This window comes from Triplophysa dalaica, chromosome 22, assembly GCF_015846415.1.
Source record: "Triplophysa dalaica isolate WHDGS20190420 chromosome 22, ASM1584641v1, whole genome shotgun sequence".
In the NCBI taxonomy this organism is placed as follows: domain Eukaryota; kingdom Metazoa; phylum Chordata; class Actinopteri; order Cypriniformes; family Nemacheilidae; genus Triplophysa; species Triplophysa dalaica.
In genome coordinates this window covers 6,533,838-6,550,028 of record NC_079563.1, presented here as the reverse complement: position 1 = coordinate 6,550,028, position 16,191 = coordinate 6,533,838, and the positions used below count along the sequence as shown (strand labels likewise).

The following is a 16,191-nucleotide window of genomic DNA, read 5'->3' as shown; positions in this document are numbered from 1 at the left end:
ATCATCATAAAACATATGGAGGATTTTTTGCAGGGGAGTGGTTGGGTGAAAATTCCTTCCAAGTAATCACAAATGACCATAACACGTTCAACACAAGGAGGAGCATTTGTGGAATTTGGGTCCTTGTTTACGTGCAGGGGCCTGTCAATTGGGGCGGAGTATTTAGTTTCAGTTTAGAACTGCAGAAAATAAACATGATGAGTAACTAAAAACATTACTCTTTAACTTAAAAAACAAATATCCTATACTGTTCATAGTTAAAAAAAATAACATTCTTTCATAATTATGATCTTCTGTAGGGAGCACTGAAAAGAGTTTTTATTACATAACATATTGTATTTATTGGATATATGTACAAAACAAATACAGTTTATCAGCAAGAAATCCAGAATTTTATTTAAATGGAAATCGGTCTTGTACATCTAAAGGCATGTTAGAACGAGTATATGAATGACACAGAGATTCGCAAACAAAGAATATAACCTCAGGCAAAGGTTTCTCAAGGTTCTGTGTCGTGTCTTAAACATAACTCTGCTCTGATGCGTGCACAGACGTTCATGCTTCCATCCTGATCTGTTCAAACTAAAGCCAAAAATGCAAATGCTTAAAAGGTTTAATCCTGAGATGTTTTGAAATAAAATCCCGCTGCAGGACTGGTTTGGATTTCACTCTCAAATAATTTCAAACTGAATATCAGTTAAACCTTACAGGACTGTGTGTACCATTTTGTGCAACTGGTACATACAATTTATAGTAGACTAAAAATCTCCCAGTTTGTTGAAGGAGTATTAATATATTAATTCCAGTATATCCAGAAAGGGCAGTGTGTACTCTATATCCTGTTATGCTGGATTCTCACGCAGCCCTTCTTCTTCTGCCTCTTCCTGTTCAGTTTTCTGTGGCAACTGCTTTCTCTTGAAGAAGCCAAGCTGGCGAAACATAAGTATGATAGACAGTTTTTAACTATTTCTCTAAAACAACCTTTGTATAGTTTTAGTTGTTCAGTTTATGATAAATATACCTTCCACAAAATCACAGTAACCAGAGCAAGAAGGATGAGCCCGCCGATGACGCTTCCTATGATAATACCGATGGGAACATCTCCACTGGCTCCTTCTTTACTCACTGTAATTCTTATCTGCAATATAGAATCAGAAAAGAGGAGATGAAACCTAATGAAGACCAAGCAGGCATCACAAACCTAAAACATTACAATCCCTTTGTAAAAGAGGAAGAATCCTTAGATGGTAAAGTGATAGTTCACCCGAAAATGAAAATTCTCTCATTAATAACTCACGCTCTTGTCATTTCAAACCAGTATGACTTTTTTTTCTTCTGCAGAACACAAAAGAAGATATTTTGAAGAATGTTGGTAACTGTCCAGCACTGGACCCCATTCACTTTTATTGCATGTACACAAAACCAAGTCAATGGGTGCTGTCACTGTTCAGTTACCAACAGTCTTCAAAATAACCTACTTATTTCCCGCACCTTGAACTTCTTTTTGCAATGTAGTAAATGAAACTGTGCAGAAGGACCTTTAAGGAGCTGGCGTGCTGCTGTCCCCACCAGTATTTAATTCAAAATGTATTTGTATATCGCTTATTATAATAAAAGCCATTGGTGCTTTACCAACTGCCAGCGGATCCAAAAGTGTAAAGCCAAAACTATATGAGCTTGATGGAATAAGGCAGAACCTCATTTGCATAGTTTTCCTAGCGAAGGGTATACTGGTCCACCAGCACAAATGCATGTTGGTCTCATGCTGTATTTGAGACAAAACGGATTTCAGTTATTGCAGATATCAATCCTAGAAGTGAACGTCTGGAATGGCAAACGAAGTCGGTTATGGTTGACTGGAATGGATTCAGGTCGGAAGTCGGATATTTTACATCATAATATCCAATACCCGAGTTGTCTCGAACACAGCATAAACTTACATTTTAAATTAGATTATATCAAAAGAACACGAAGGTTATGAAACACACCTGTTGTTGTTTATGGGTGATGACTATGAGATCAGGTTGAGATGTTTCTATCTCAGCATCTCCAACCAATGTAAGTGTCTGAAAATCAGCCTATTAAACAACACATTATGATAGAGAGATAAGCACATCATCTGCATAGAAACAACAGATAAAGAAAGGTTAAGTAAAGACAAAACTCTGCTTACAAAGGCAAATGTGCCATTCCAGAGCCTGGCAGTGATGTTAACAAAGTAGTTGCTCTTCATTTCCAAGTCTTTGAGACGACAAGTCATGGGCTCACACTTTGCAGCCTTACAATTCTGGAAATTAACAAGTGTAATTTGGTGTAAGAATGCCCGTACACAGCAAAATCGCCAGTGTCAATAAAGGTCGAAATGTAAGATTATATATACACTGTGAGAGTTAATTTGACTTTTTTTAACACTGGTGATTTTGCTGTGTATTATGTACAATTACATATAAACATACACATTCACACATGTTGAGTTTCAATGGTTTTTGTACTGTACAAACTGTATATTGTATCCCCTCTAACAGGGGTTCTCAACCTTATCGACTCCAAGGCCGTCATTGCATTCAACAATATTCAAAGACCCCCTCCCTCCACTCACAAAAACTCAAACTTTTTCCCGATAAAATACTTTAAAGCTTGACTTTAACTGGGAATGGCCAAATAATCAGACATATATTGGTTTTTACTTTTTCAAAAATGTATTTCAATCCTCATTTTGTCTATTTTTTTTATTATTTATCGTCTTGAGGGCTCTTTGGTTGTCAACTGGGACCCCCTTGTAGGCCACCCCCCCCCCCCCTGTTGAGAACCCCTGCCCTAAACTCAACTATCACAGAAAACTTTCAAATAAACAACATTTATAAACTGTTTTACATATTGGGACCAAAAAACTACTGGTATGGAGGGCATTTGGTTTCTGTAGGGTTTAAGAGGAATCCGGGACCACACATTGCACACACACTAACCAGTTCTTTTGTTCCTCTAAAGCTCTCTTTAGTAAAGCTGGCAGTGTGTGTTTTCTCACTGATCTTCAACGGGTCAACCAGACTGCTGACGTCACACTGCACATTTCCAACCTGATCAAAAAATTAAACATTTAAATGTAGTCTCGTTTAGATTGAGGCATGATGGGTAGTTAACATAATATGTCCATCAATATAGTCTCTGAACCATTGATAACATTGTGTTTCATGTCAAACACCCTTACATTTATGTAGCATTACTGTATGAAAACAGTATTTTCGTGCTCAATAAAACCTCTGGTAACTGGTAACCGTTTAGTTTAATACAAAGTCATACTCACAAGTGCAGTTTTGACTGAGGTCACATACAACAGAGGATTTCCAGTTTTGGTGCTGGTGGGTAGAGAGACAGTCAAAACAGCCTGGTTGATCGGTAAGGTTCCAGTTGAAACCTGCGGAAAGACTCTGTTTAAAGCTGCACTACAACATACGTGGAGTGACTAAAGTCAAATACGTGTTATATATAAGTATATTATATTAAATATATATAGTTTAGAGTTTACTCACTTTTAATGAGATGTCAAATAGAGGGCCGATGTCATTAAATTCAGAGACTGTATTTTTGACTTGATGTTCCGCTCCAACCACACAGAAATCCAAGTTCATGTCTCTGTTAAAATATAAAGAGAACATAGAAAATAACAACATGACTACATTTTTGACCAAACTCTAAAAATATGATGCCGGAGGGTTGCTAAAGGGGTTGGTCAGTTGTTCTGAGTGGATTTAGTGTGTTGCAGCAGCTCATTTTCAATAAATGTAGGCATTTCAATAATTATTAAGGCTTGTATATTTATGTTTTTTTGGTTTGTAGTAAAACCCATAGTAACCCCACATTTACTATTGTGTTATGAGGAAAACGTAGTTTTACCTTAGTTGTCAATCTGACAGAAAACATGGTTACTACACTGTGATAAAACCAGTATGACCATTATTATTTATTCCATATGTTTAAAGTGGCCGTGCAACAGTGTTTCATGCTGTTTCAATGTTAAACGTGCTGTCTTCTCGTACTTGTTGTCAAGTTGTCAAAAAACGAGTTGGGCGTGTTACGAAGTATTTCTGTGCTCGATACACACCCCCACCGATTGCACAGGTTTCTAAACGTTTTTTTTTCGAACATATAAAACTGTTTTGTAACAAATTCTCTGAGTCCCTTATTGGACAATTCTCCCAGAATATCAAGCGGCACGGCCACACGGGAGCAAGGAGAGCAGGAATCGGAGCATGCACAGATTTTGCTTTCACTTCTAAGCAGGAAAGAGAGCATACGGTCGCGAAGTTCATGTGTTTTTTTGTTCACTGCATTTGGGTGATGAATGTTACATAAACTCTGGATATAACGCTGGATTTGGAGATCGTTTGAAACTGATATATGGAGCCGTCTCAGCGCTAAAAGATGCCGGACATGCGGTGAGTGAAACTGATGTCTGTTTTGTTGACAATGGGTTTGCACATGCTTAAGTTCAGCCTACCCCTCCCCCCCGCACGCGGCGAATGTTTTCGGAAACGATCGTATAGCTGTATCTATCTTTTATAAATGTGATCAAACTAAATTCTCTTCGAAGATACGAAGTATGCAATACTACTCTATAGGTACTCAAGATTTAAATGAGATCGGCAAAAACCCTGTGTGTTACGCCCGCTTTAACCTGCATTAAGTATAACAGGACATGAAATTGGCCCATATAACAACACGGTCAGCATCATTGGCAGCATAACTGATTTTTAGAGATTGAACTCTGACCTGGTGAGATGGATTTCAGAGTCATATTGGATTGGGGTGACGACAGAGACCTTGTTATCTGATGTCACTTCCTCATCACTGTCACTGGAGAGTATTATTCATGATTATTCACAAATCACATACGTAACTTCAAAAATTTAAAGCAGGAAATGTGTTAACGTGACAGCATTCTGTACCTGTTTGCTTCAAATTTCACAACAGCATTTTTTTGTAGTTGATTCAGGTTAAAGTCAAAGCTGATCTTAAATGATACCTGAGAAACAAACACACACGCACATACATTACAAGATTTATTTACTCTCTAAAATGTCTACTCAACATATCTTAAAGCAAGCGGTTGTCATATATTATTATGTAGCTGTTATAACATATTTAAAGGCAAGATGTTTGTAAGATATTTGTGAAGACGCGCGCACACACACACACACACGCACACACACTTACTGTTTGCCCTGTTGTCAAGGTTGGATATCCAACTTGGCAGTCAAGTGAATTTTGTTTTGAGGTGCATTTCACTTCTGTGTTGTCATTCTACAAACACAAGCATGTTTCACAAATAAGATTAAGGTCTGTATATAAATAGGGATTTGAACTGATAACATATATGTGAAACTGATGCACGTACAGGTGGTGTGAAGGAGGCATAGAACAGGTTACTGGAGAAGTCTGCAGATAGTCTTGTATTGTATGCATTTTCTTTTTTGTTTAATATGGTCACTGTGAAAGAGAGTCTTCTTCTCTCCTGGCTCACTAGCAGTGAGGATGAACTGCAAAACACAATATTAAGGTCTTTAAACTAACTGCATACAAGACTGGGCAAGGTCTAAATTTCAGGGTTCTTTAATAACATATCGGTCCATTCCTGGTAGTAATAGGTTATTTCCCCCATCTCAACTCTTAAAGGGATGGTCCAAAATGCATGTCATCATTTACTAGTTGACTAAAGTATATTTCCAATAACATCTTTAAAGTCTGTTACAAGAAATAAAGCACAGTTTTAAGAACTTCCTGTAAGACAATTTTCGTCAGACTATTTGGGATTTTCATAGCTAGATTGAATTCAATTTGAACTGTTTGAAGACAACATTTGTCTGAAAAAATGTTACCTTGGAACGTCATCAGCTTTCACAGTCAGCTTCAGGTCACTAGTACATATGTCATCAGAGCCACAATCTTTTACAAAAGGGACCTAAGCAGTGAGAACATTTTAGCAAGGTGTACATACTTAAAATGAAATGTTGGTAAAACTTTAATAAATTTGGTAAAATCTTACAAAAAATTCCCACGCTTTAGGGCGGAATGCATCCAGGACAGGGCCGGTATCTGATTCTGTGGGCTGATGTCCACCCGCAATGCAATTGCACTGACAAAATCTGGAGTATCCTATGGACATATTACATTTAAAATGTATTAATAGTAATTTGTGTTTTATAATAGGGCATAAAATGTAAATGTGTATTCTAAACAGCTATATAAATATAGACAGATATCTTATAAATGGACAACACTAACCTGCACATTGACGTTATGATCGATACACGTTTTTGTTTTAGAAACACTAACAGCATTCTGGGTAATACGCTCTGAGCTATCAAACTGAGCTCTTGAGACGGCTATAGATGATTGTAGGTCAGCATCCAGAGTCAGATTGTACTTGATATCTGTTTCAACCGAGAAGGAAAATATGCAAGTTAAGGAGTAATCTCATAACATAGACTGTTAACTGTCACCCGTTCCGTATACGGGACACCTAGCTTGCGTCAATATTGTGTATGTTATTTATAATCGAATCACGACAAACTATGTATCATTGAAAGGTCTAAGACTCTAGAATACAGATTTCTTTGGTGTTTTTTTCGTATAATTTATGTATAGAGAGTAATTGAATCTTTTCTATAAAGAGTGTGCTTAGATTTTTTGTTATCCTCTTGCGACCCGCATATTTTTTTATGGATTTTTAATCAAAGAAAAACATAAATTATTTTAATTTATTTTTTACAATAAACCTAACAACATACCTTTATTTGAATTTTTTTGCGTGTGTGATTTTTTTTTTGCCATAATCAGCTACTTTTCTTTTTTCAAACGAGACCAACCGTAAGTCTGTGTTCCAAAGAATTCATGTGTAGGCTCAAAAAGGGCATCCTACTTGAAGCATAGCACAAACCTTTAAATTACTTAGACATCCTGTATATCAACTTTTGTTGGATTATTTGAGTGAACTTAGTCACCATGAAACAAAACAATGACCAATATTATTTTTATGGCTAACTGCAAATAATTATCCTTGGGGTTAATTATCACTGAAAAGAGTAAGAAAAGAGTCCCTGTAGATTATTTCTGATAACAAGCAAAAGAACTAGTTAATTACATTAGCTACCAAGTTAAAAGTTTGTCGAGTTAGTATTATATTGGGTCACGGAAGCAAGAACCAAGGGGTGACTGGCTGGAGCACCAAGAGTTTTCCCGGTGGGATGCTCATGTGAGCAGCCTCCGGAACACGATCGCAAACATACCGGGGGAACCAGAACACAATCGCAAACGGCGGAGGGGAACCACCCCTTGAACGCAAAAGCAAACAGACCCGACACAGGGGAAGAGGAATGCAGTCGCAAACGGAGGGGTGTGTGTGTTGTGATGGGCTTGGCAAAAAAGTACCAATCCACCCCTGAGAAGAGCTTCGGCTAAACTAAAATGCAACACGGCAAGTTACATGTCCCATTCAACAAATTGTTTATTTAATACAGTTAATATACTATAAAATATGAATACAAATGAAATATAATATAAATAGTTCACAATGAATCGACTGTTTTTATACATCAGAACAGTGGAAAACCCAAGCCATGCTCACTATTTTTCTCATTTGGTTTCCCATTTCACTCGGAAATACATCCGAATGGAGTATGTGTCCTTCATCCATATTGAACAAATAATAATCCTTTACTGTAAACATAATGTATGAGTTGGGAATTTGGAAATTGATCACTACGTAAATATATAGAAAGCTTACTTACTTATTGAACCCTCCTCTGAGGGTTTGAACGTTGCCGTGAAACAGACCTTAGCAACAAAACAAGAAACCCTCTTTCCACCAAACAGACAGGGTTTACTCAGAATGCTGATCTTCTCAGGGTTGAAAGAGACGGTTGTCATGACAGACGCCACTGCCTTTGACCTGAGATCAGAAATACAGTCAACATTGCAATTCCAAACCAATAATTTCCGAGATCTTTAAATACACAGAGACCCTTTACCAGAGCTGCACAGCCATCCCATATCCTCCCACTGAAATATCAGGGATTGTGTCACCATTCATATCTTCACGGCTATGTAATGAACGTCCAAAGAACCTAATTTTTGATCCTAGTTTGGATCCAAGTATTTTCTGAAGAACATTAACACAAGTGCTTAAAATGTAAATTCAGTTTTCATTATTCCATCTGCTCAACCCGACCCATATGTCATGCAGCGTCATTCGTCAACAGGGCATTCTACCTGTGAGCTTTGCTTTCTGATGGTTTTTTGATCTCCATAGTAGATGTAAATGGCTCCTTGGCCGTTGTCTTCCAGAGGAGCACCGACCACCACATCACTGAAACCATCCAGGTTCAGATCTGGGACGGCAGTGATGGCCATTCCAAACCGAGCGTTCTGCAATGGGGAGGAACCCTCTAAAGTGCCCTGGCTGCTTAAAGTGCCCTGAGGAAAAGAATTGAATTATAGACATTTCATTTGATTCAAATTGAAATTGCTATCGAGTTATTGATGAATGGACAGTGTTTCTACTGGATATCACCTTAGTAATAGAGAAGATGTAAACTCTCCCTGTTTCAAACGTCTCTTCACTCATGTACATTGGAGCTCCAACCAGCAGCACATCAGTCACACCATCAGCATCCACATCAACAGGACAGAGAACACTGCCGAAATAAGACCCGATCTACAAACCACACGCACGTCAAATACATATTACCCTACAACACCATCTAATAAAATCAATATAGAAAAACCAATTATTTCAACGTTTAAAACACCATGACATCAAAAACCTTTATGGATGTGTCAATTAGCTTAGGGGTATTTTATATTCCAGTTTACTCCTAAAAGTTGACAAATAAATAATTGTACAAATTTAAAATTTCCAAGAAAACAGAACAAATATTAATGACACATCCTTCACTATCAACATTTTTGTCCAATTAAAGGCTACCTAGAATGAGACTCCTCCCCCAATACCACCAACCTACTAAAGTCAACACAAAGTGATTTCAGGAGATAAGTAAACAGAAAATCGAGCGTACCTGATATCCGTTCTGTGAATATACGACAAACGGCTGTGTCTTTTTGTCAATGGTGTAAACTACAACTTGTCCTCTATGAACGGCACGAGGAGCACCAGCCACATAAAACTCAGAAGATCCGTCTGTTAGAGTGCTGACAGAGTAACCTGAACAGACAGCCAGGGAAATGAATCAAAATGAAAAGACCAATACGTAAATGTTGATGTTTTAAGAGTGTTGGGAAGGTGTGTTGTTCCTGTTGCTCAACTGATCAAGCAAGGCTAACAGAACCAAGGTCGTGGATTTCATTTCCAGGATACAGACTAGGGGGGTCACAACATACACTATATTGACACGGACCGTGATATTAAAAACCACGACTATCGATGCTGTGTTCATTTTGTATATACAATACATCATCAATTTCGTAAATAATTTCGGGGCCTGTTGGAAAGAGCCACAATAGTTTCAAACTCTCTCTCTAATCCATATAATCATAATTTGGTGTAATTACATTTACATTTTAGCAATTTGCAGATGCTTTTATCCAAAGCGTTGAACATTGGATTATCCTGTACATTTTCTTTCTAAGTATTTGCAATCCCCTGGGATCGAAACCACAACCTTGGCGTTGAAAGCTCAATGCTCTTACCGCTGAGCTAGAGGAAAGCTTATAAGTATTAAATAGACTGATAGCATTATTTGTTCATTTAAATAGATACCGTAATAATAGCGCTATACAAGTAATTCGGCATCAATAACTGGAAAGTAAAAAGCCAATATCGTTACATCCTTAGTACACACATACTATAGATAAATGTGCATCTGAAAGAACTGTAAATTGCTTTAGATAAGAGCTTTCCAATCTGCAAATATAATGACACATTTATAGTCCACCATATATCCTGCTGTGATGCTTTTGTGGAGGAAAACGTTAAAGACTATTAACTCTATTGTTAAGATAACTCTGGCTTATTTTTCCTCACCGAGCAATGAACTGTGGTTTCTATCCTTCAGAACGTCCTCAAAAGCCTTTTTAGGGAAAATGTGTGATTTCTGCCTATCCTGATGGACAACAGTTCCACTCCAACCGTATGCCCCGACTGCACCCAACATGATCACATTCTGTAGGATATGGTTTATGGTCAAGCATTTCTTTTGAATCATGTGTTATTTTTGGATGCTGAATCAACAGATTCCGAGATACTTCACAATATCAGTCATGGGCACCTTCTTATTGGTCTGGTGTGCACTGAATCCAACTTGGGACATTTCCATCTGGAAATCTTCTCCTTGGCTGGTGCCTTGATTAAAATAGAAGATAGGAAAGAATATGATGTAACCTCTCTTTTTCAAAGCGATGTAAGACCCACGGTATACCGTATATCCCATTGCGTTCTGGGATACAAGATGAATGTTTACCTTCAATGTTAAATATTCTGTCCCCAAGAGTTCCTACAATGTTGATAAGCGCTTGCTCCGATGACACATTGAACATATGGTTTTCTGTAGGGGCGCTAGCGATCAATTCAATCTCCTTGACGAATTTCTGAATATCTGCACTTGCTTTGAGAATCTGTGTGAATTCAAAGATGAGAATAATTACTTGCTGTGCACTTTTAAAAATAATGGTGCTTTAAAGGTTCTTCACAGCAATGCGGTAGAAGAACCATTTTTGGTACCACAAAGAACAATTCATTCAAAGGATCTTTAAAGAACCATCTCTCCCTTACTTTTTTATAATCTGAAGAAACTTTATTGCCACGAAGAACTTTTTTTGAAACAGAAAGGTTCTTCAGATGGGTTCTTTATGGAACCAAAAGGTTTGTCGCAGAACCTTTTGAAGCACCTTTTAGAGTTTGGTTGGTGCAATTATTATTATGAGGAAAATTATTTGAATACTCCTTTTAAAAGGGCCAACGCATTTACATCAATAATAATACTTAAACTTAGTACTTGAAAATAAAAGAATATAGTTTATGTTCACTCACAGCAATGCCAAAGCGAATGATGCCATCCTTATTACATCTGTCAACGACTTCTTGACCTCTGTTACCATCAAAAGATTCTCCATCTGTAACTATTACCATCACCTTAGAGGCATCTGGACGGCCACCGTTTTCTGGGCGAAAAGCCTCTTTTCTGAAACACAAACATTTGATATTAGCTCAAATACAATTAAAATCAGGCTGCTTTTAGACATCGAAGGGAATAGTGTACCTGACATTGTCAATTGCGGCGAAAGTGTTTGTTTGTAGCCCGGTTTTCTGTTCGATATCGGATACATTAGAAATAACTTTGTTTTTGTTTTGTTCAGAGCTAAATTTGTAGTATGTAGTCACATTTTCTGAATACTGCATAATGCTGACCTAAAAACAAACAATATACAATAGAAATCAGGTCATGAAAGTCAACTATTTGAAAACAGGTCAGGAATACAGAACTCACTCGAGTTTGATCTGGTCCGATATTAAGATTCTCCAAAAGTTTTGTGAGAAAATTTCTGACATCAGGCCAAGGGTAAATACTGTTTGATCCGTCCAAAACAATGGCAACATCCATTGCCCCACCACACGCTGAAATAGAAATTATTATAAAAAGCATTTTGTAAGCTTCTTAAAATTAAAAAAGTTAACTGTTAAATGTGTCGTTTTACTCTGAATAGCTGGTGAGAAGGCCGGTTGAGGAGAAAACTGTGAGTTCACTTCAGCACAGATTCCTGGGTAAAAATATTGACTGCCACATGTCTGAGCCCACAGAGGACCACATGTCTGAAAAATACATGATACAATACTCAATCCACTCATTTGTTGAAGGTATTTTTGTAAAACTGTCACATAACAGACGTTTTAAATGGACGTTTCACCCTAAAATGAAAAGAAGATATTTTGAAGAATGTTGGTGCCCAAAAAACATTGACATCCATTGTATGGACACTAGGGTTGTAACCATATCAAAATCTCACTGTACAATAATACCTCGCTATAACATCCAAGGTACGATATTTATTACAATATTTAAAATGACAAATGATGACTTGGAAACGTGCCGTAAACATCCTCTTTTCTTTATCCTCTAATCGTAACTGTTGCTAGAGGTATGTGTTATAGTATGAGATGGGTCAAATGACCTAAAAATCCCCTTTATAAAATAAAACAATTGCATCAAAGGGACCTTGCCACAGGCAGCATCTATATTTTTTTCTAAATTCTCTATGTAAGGAAGACCTATCGTTTTATACAGTCATGTGACCACAATAATATTGAGACAGTTTTGCTATTGCGATAATATTGCTATATCCCTAATGGGCTTTATACCACTGAGACATTTCCCCCCCAAAATAATTTTCTGTTCCACAGAAGAAAGGGTCATATACATGTGTTGAATGACATGTGGGTGAATAAATGGTTTTCAAAATATCCAAATTTACTCACTTGTTTCTATTGACTACTTCAAGTAGACTCTATTGGTGAAACAATTTAGGAAATTGTAAGTTGCTACTATTTTTCAAGACTGTTTAGGTCTAAAAATACCATCATTCATCATGTCTAAAAGCTGTCTGACACGAAATGATCTGCTCTTTCCTGCCACATGACGTTGTCAAATGTTGAATGTGCACTTGCAGTCTTTTTCACACCAAGTGCCACATTTGGCTGTGGTAGAATGGCATTCAAAGTATACTTTCGGTAAGCGTTTCCGTCCTACCATAAATGCATTTGCTTTAGTTATTGGAATGAAGGTCAGGCCCAGACTCATGTTGATGTTTACACTCTGCACACCATCTATGCTGAAAGAGTCTGCAAAGAGACAAAGACTGTCAACAGATGAGCACATATTCAACACTTAAAAATAGAAGAGGCAGTTTCATGGTGCTTTGATGTTGTCGAATGGTGTGAAACTTGAGGCTCCTAATGACTACAACGCATTGCTGGGGTTCAGGGTTATTTTATTAAAAGTAAATTTTAACATAAAATAAAAAGAGATTTACTTTGAATGTTTAGTTTCTCACAGAGAGCACTATTGATCCCACACTTGTAGATATCTCCTTTTCTATTGTGAGGGTATCCACTCCAGGGAGAACCCACCAGCAGCCTGAAGGGGAATAAATGCAAAGACATTAGATACGTAACTACAGCACATAAGTGTTTTTTTTGAGTACTGGAAGATGTCAAAAGCATCTGTTTCATTACTGCATTAGTTCCTGGTATAACAGGCAGGAATAAGTCATTTAGTTTCATGTCTCAGTTGTTGAGACAGTTTATGTTTCATTTTTACCACTTATGTGATGACGTACTTTGTCTCGATTCTCAAATACATTAGTCTGAACGTCAGAATCAGACACTGTTTATTTCTAATGACAGTTTTGTTTCATATATCTTCATTTGTCACATTTAAACACACATGATGGCACGCCAGCCATAACCACAGTGTGAAAACCAGTAGATGAGTTTGAAGGCTACGTTTCTGGTGTGAATGGATGCCATTACCATTTTCCTTGACTGTTGCTGAACTGTTGTACATTGTATCCAAATTCTTCGTCTGCAGGACCTGAGAAGATTTGAGCACCTTCAGTCCCCACATTAAAACTCTGAGTTTGAGCGATGCAGACACCTATAGTAAAGGATACATCTTTAGGCTAGTTTTACACAAACACACACTCAAACAGTATCATACGGTATTGTGTCATTTTGTCACACTTTATTTTGATAAGCCATTTTAGGTCTAGAGGTAGTTCAGACGTAACTTATAGTCATAAAAAATATATTTTTTGAGGGACTGTCATAGTAAAGTGTTAGCAGATGATAGAGAGACAGTTTGCTAATACTTTAATAAGGTAAAAAACGGTAATTTACAGAATTTAGATTTCGACTTGAAATACAGCCCAAAACTGTAAAATTACAGCACAAGACTGCAAATTCACAGGAAAAACAGGGGAAAGGTGTAATTTAACAGAAAAACAGAATTTTCTTTTACATTTTTTACAGAATGTTTTTATAGTGGGTGACATGACATTTTAAAGTTACTTGTAATTGTATCAATATATCAAATGAATTATTGAAATACAGTGTTACTGATTCTTTCCGTTTAATCAACACGGTATACTTAAAAAAGCAATGATTACTATAAAGGTGCACTGTTAAAAAGAAATCCGGAAAAAAAATTGATAATACTGGCAGAAAATGACCAGGACATTTTCCTTTTTTTGTTGGACATTTCCGTTAATGCTAAAATCCAATTTAATGCAGTGCAAAATGTAAAATACAGGTAAAACAACGGTTAAAATGAATACAGAATATTCCTTCATTTTAATACAGCATATTGTGCCCTATTTTTAACAGATTTCTTTAGAGTATGAACACCCAACCCTTTTTAGACTTCACCCTCAACACACCCTCACTGCAAACTCTGAAACTTTTAGTCATGGACAGATTTATATTGACATGTAAGAGATATATACACTTCTAAATTGTGCCATTAGTTTCATTATGAAATCATACACGTAAAAAAAACATAAAAAAGTTAATATTCTGGGAGATAAGTGCCACAAAAAATGACTTGTTTCCATCTTCCATCTCTGATTTGACATTTTTACCACATTTCAAAAATATGTTAAAAAGTTGTAAAACAAAACAGTAAACTTTTGTTTCAAATTTAATCAGCTATAGTACATACTCAAGTACGTATTTGTTGACATTTTGAGAATGTCCATGCTTTAACCAGATTTTTTTTGTGAAAAGAAATACTACACTGCAAAATATAAACAATGATTTAACATTAGACAACATGCATACAACGGGTACTCACTCTGAAAGAAAAGCAGTATCCAAACTTTATCCATTTGATCCATTGCTTATTGAGAAAGGACAGCAGATACTAATGTTTGCAGTCTCACAGTCATACGGAACAACCCGCAATGGCTCTAGACTAAATTTACTAAAGAAGGATGTGGTCGTATACCAGATCAGATTTGCTCGTATTTTAACATATCTTATTTAACAAATGACCGGAATGTGAAATGTACATCTGTCACTACGCAGATGACAAAATTAAGTTAATTTAGAATTGTATGTTTCTTTATTTTATTAAATCAGGAAGATAAAAAGTTTCTTTTTGTCCACTCTGATTGGACGGATATGAGTGTGGGCTGGTGTAAGGAGGGCGCGGGGTTAAATGGATTAGTAATGTCTTCAGTGTGAGTGTCTTCCGGAGACCATGACACACACACACACACACACACACAAACAATGATTAACCCAATGGATTAAGTGGTATCATGTCCCAGACAGTTTACCTTACTAACATAGTTTTAAAGCAAACAGGAAATGTTTTAGAAGTAGCCTATTGCAGATCATTGTATGTAACCTTACTGGCTGCTGAAACTGTACTAAGCCACAGGGTACATTATGTTTCAGTTGTTTTAATACCCATTATTACAAAGTTTCCTGGCTGAATAAATTGTTTTATTGTTATAGATCAATCAAATTAGGCACCTCATTCATTTAATGCAAATGTAAAGATAAATTAGAAAATAGAAAACCATACTGATAGGTCATTTAAACACTTAGCAGTGTTTTTTTAACCCATGAATGTCTATATACTGTACAGGTAAGTGAATTGTAACATCCATACTGGAATTGTCACATCATTATCCATTTTCCTCAAAAATCAGCACATGAGATAAAAAAATACAATAGCTATTTTATGGTCTCCGGAGAACCATCCCTTCTGCATTTGATTGGTATTATGCGCTTCTGGTTTGTGCATTTCAATTCACAGAACTTTGTCAAAGTATATTGTCTCTCAATAATGTAAATCCTTTTTTGTTGTCACATCCATAACGTATGACTATTTCCCTCTTTAAAATAGTAAATTCGTACATAGGTTGATATTTTTCTGATGTCTGGACTCTATCATCAGGGGTTTAGTCAAATATAAACAGTTGATTCAATATTTTGGCAACAAATGCATTCTCTAAAAATCTTTTTTTCTCACATCCATTACACTGGAATAGCCATTTTGCTAAAAATTTTATTATTCTATTGATGCCTCAAACGTTTATTATTATTGATCATAAAAGACTGTTGTCAATGGTTACACAAATAGTGTGTTAGTATGTGGATGACATAATTTTAGTATA

General features: G+C 36.5%; 1 protein-coding gene across 1 annotated transcript; it reads right to left on the bottom strand.

Annotated features, from left to right (window-relative positions):
• Positions 1 to 340: 340 nt before the first annotated feature.
• On the bottom strand, positions 341 to 15,099 carry LOC130412193 (integrin alpha-2). The gene is given in 31 exon segments (XM_056737367.1): positions 341 to 929; positions 1,022 to 1,138; positions 1,989 to 2,078; positions 2,174 to 2,287; positions 2,967 to 3,077; positions 3,305 to 3,415; positions 3,531 to 3,633; positions 4,771 to 4,854; positions 4,947 to 5,023; positions 5,215 to 5,301; positions 5,396 to 5,537; positions 5,877 to 5,959; positions 6,044 to 6,096; positions 6,099 to 6,153; positions 6,283 to 6,431; positions 7,788 to 7,948; positions 8,028 to 8,158; positions 8,269 to 8,472; positions 8,570 to 8,713; positions 9,075 to 9,220; positions 10,040 to 10,178; positions 10,284 to 10,357; positions 10,476 to 10,629; positions 11,045 to 11,195; positions 11,274 to 11,422; positions 11,502 to 11,629; positions 11,710 to 11,824; positions 12,759 to 12,850; positions 13,042 to 13,145; positions 13,541 to 13,664; positions 14,859 to 15,099. Coding segments are annotated over 31 exon segments (3,522 nt in total). The 5' UTR covers positions 14,902 to 15,099; the 3' UTR covers positions 341 to 842.
• Between the last annotated feature and the right edge of the window lie 1,092 nt (positions 15,100 to 16,191).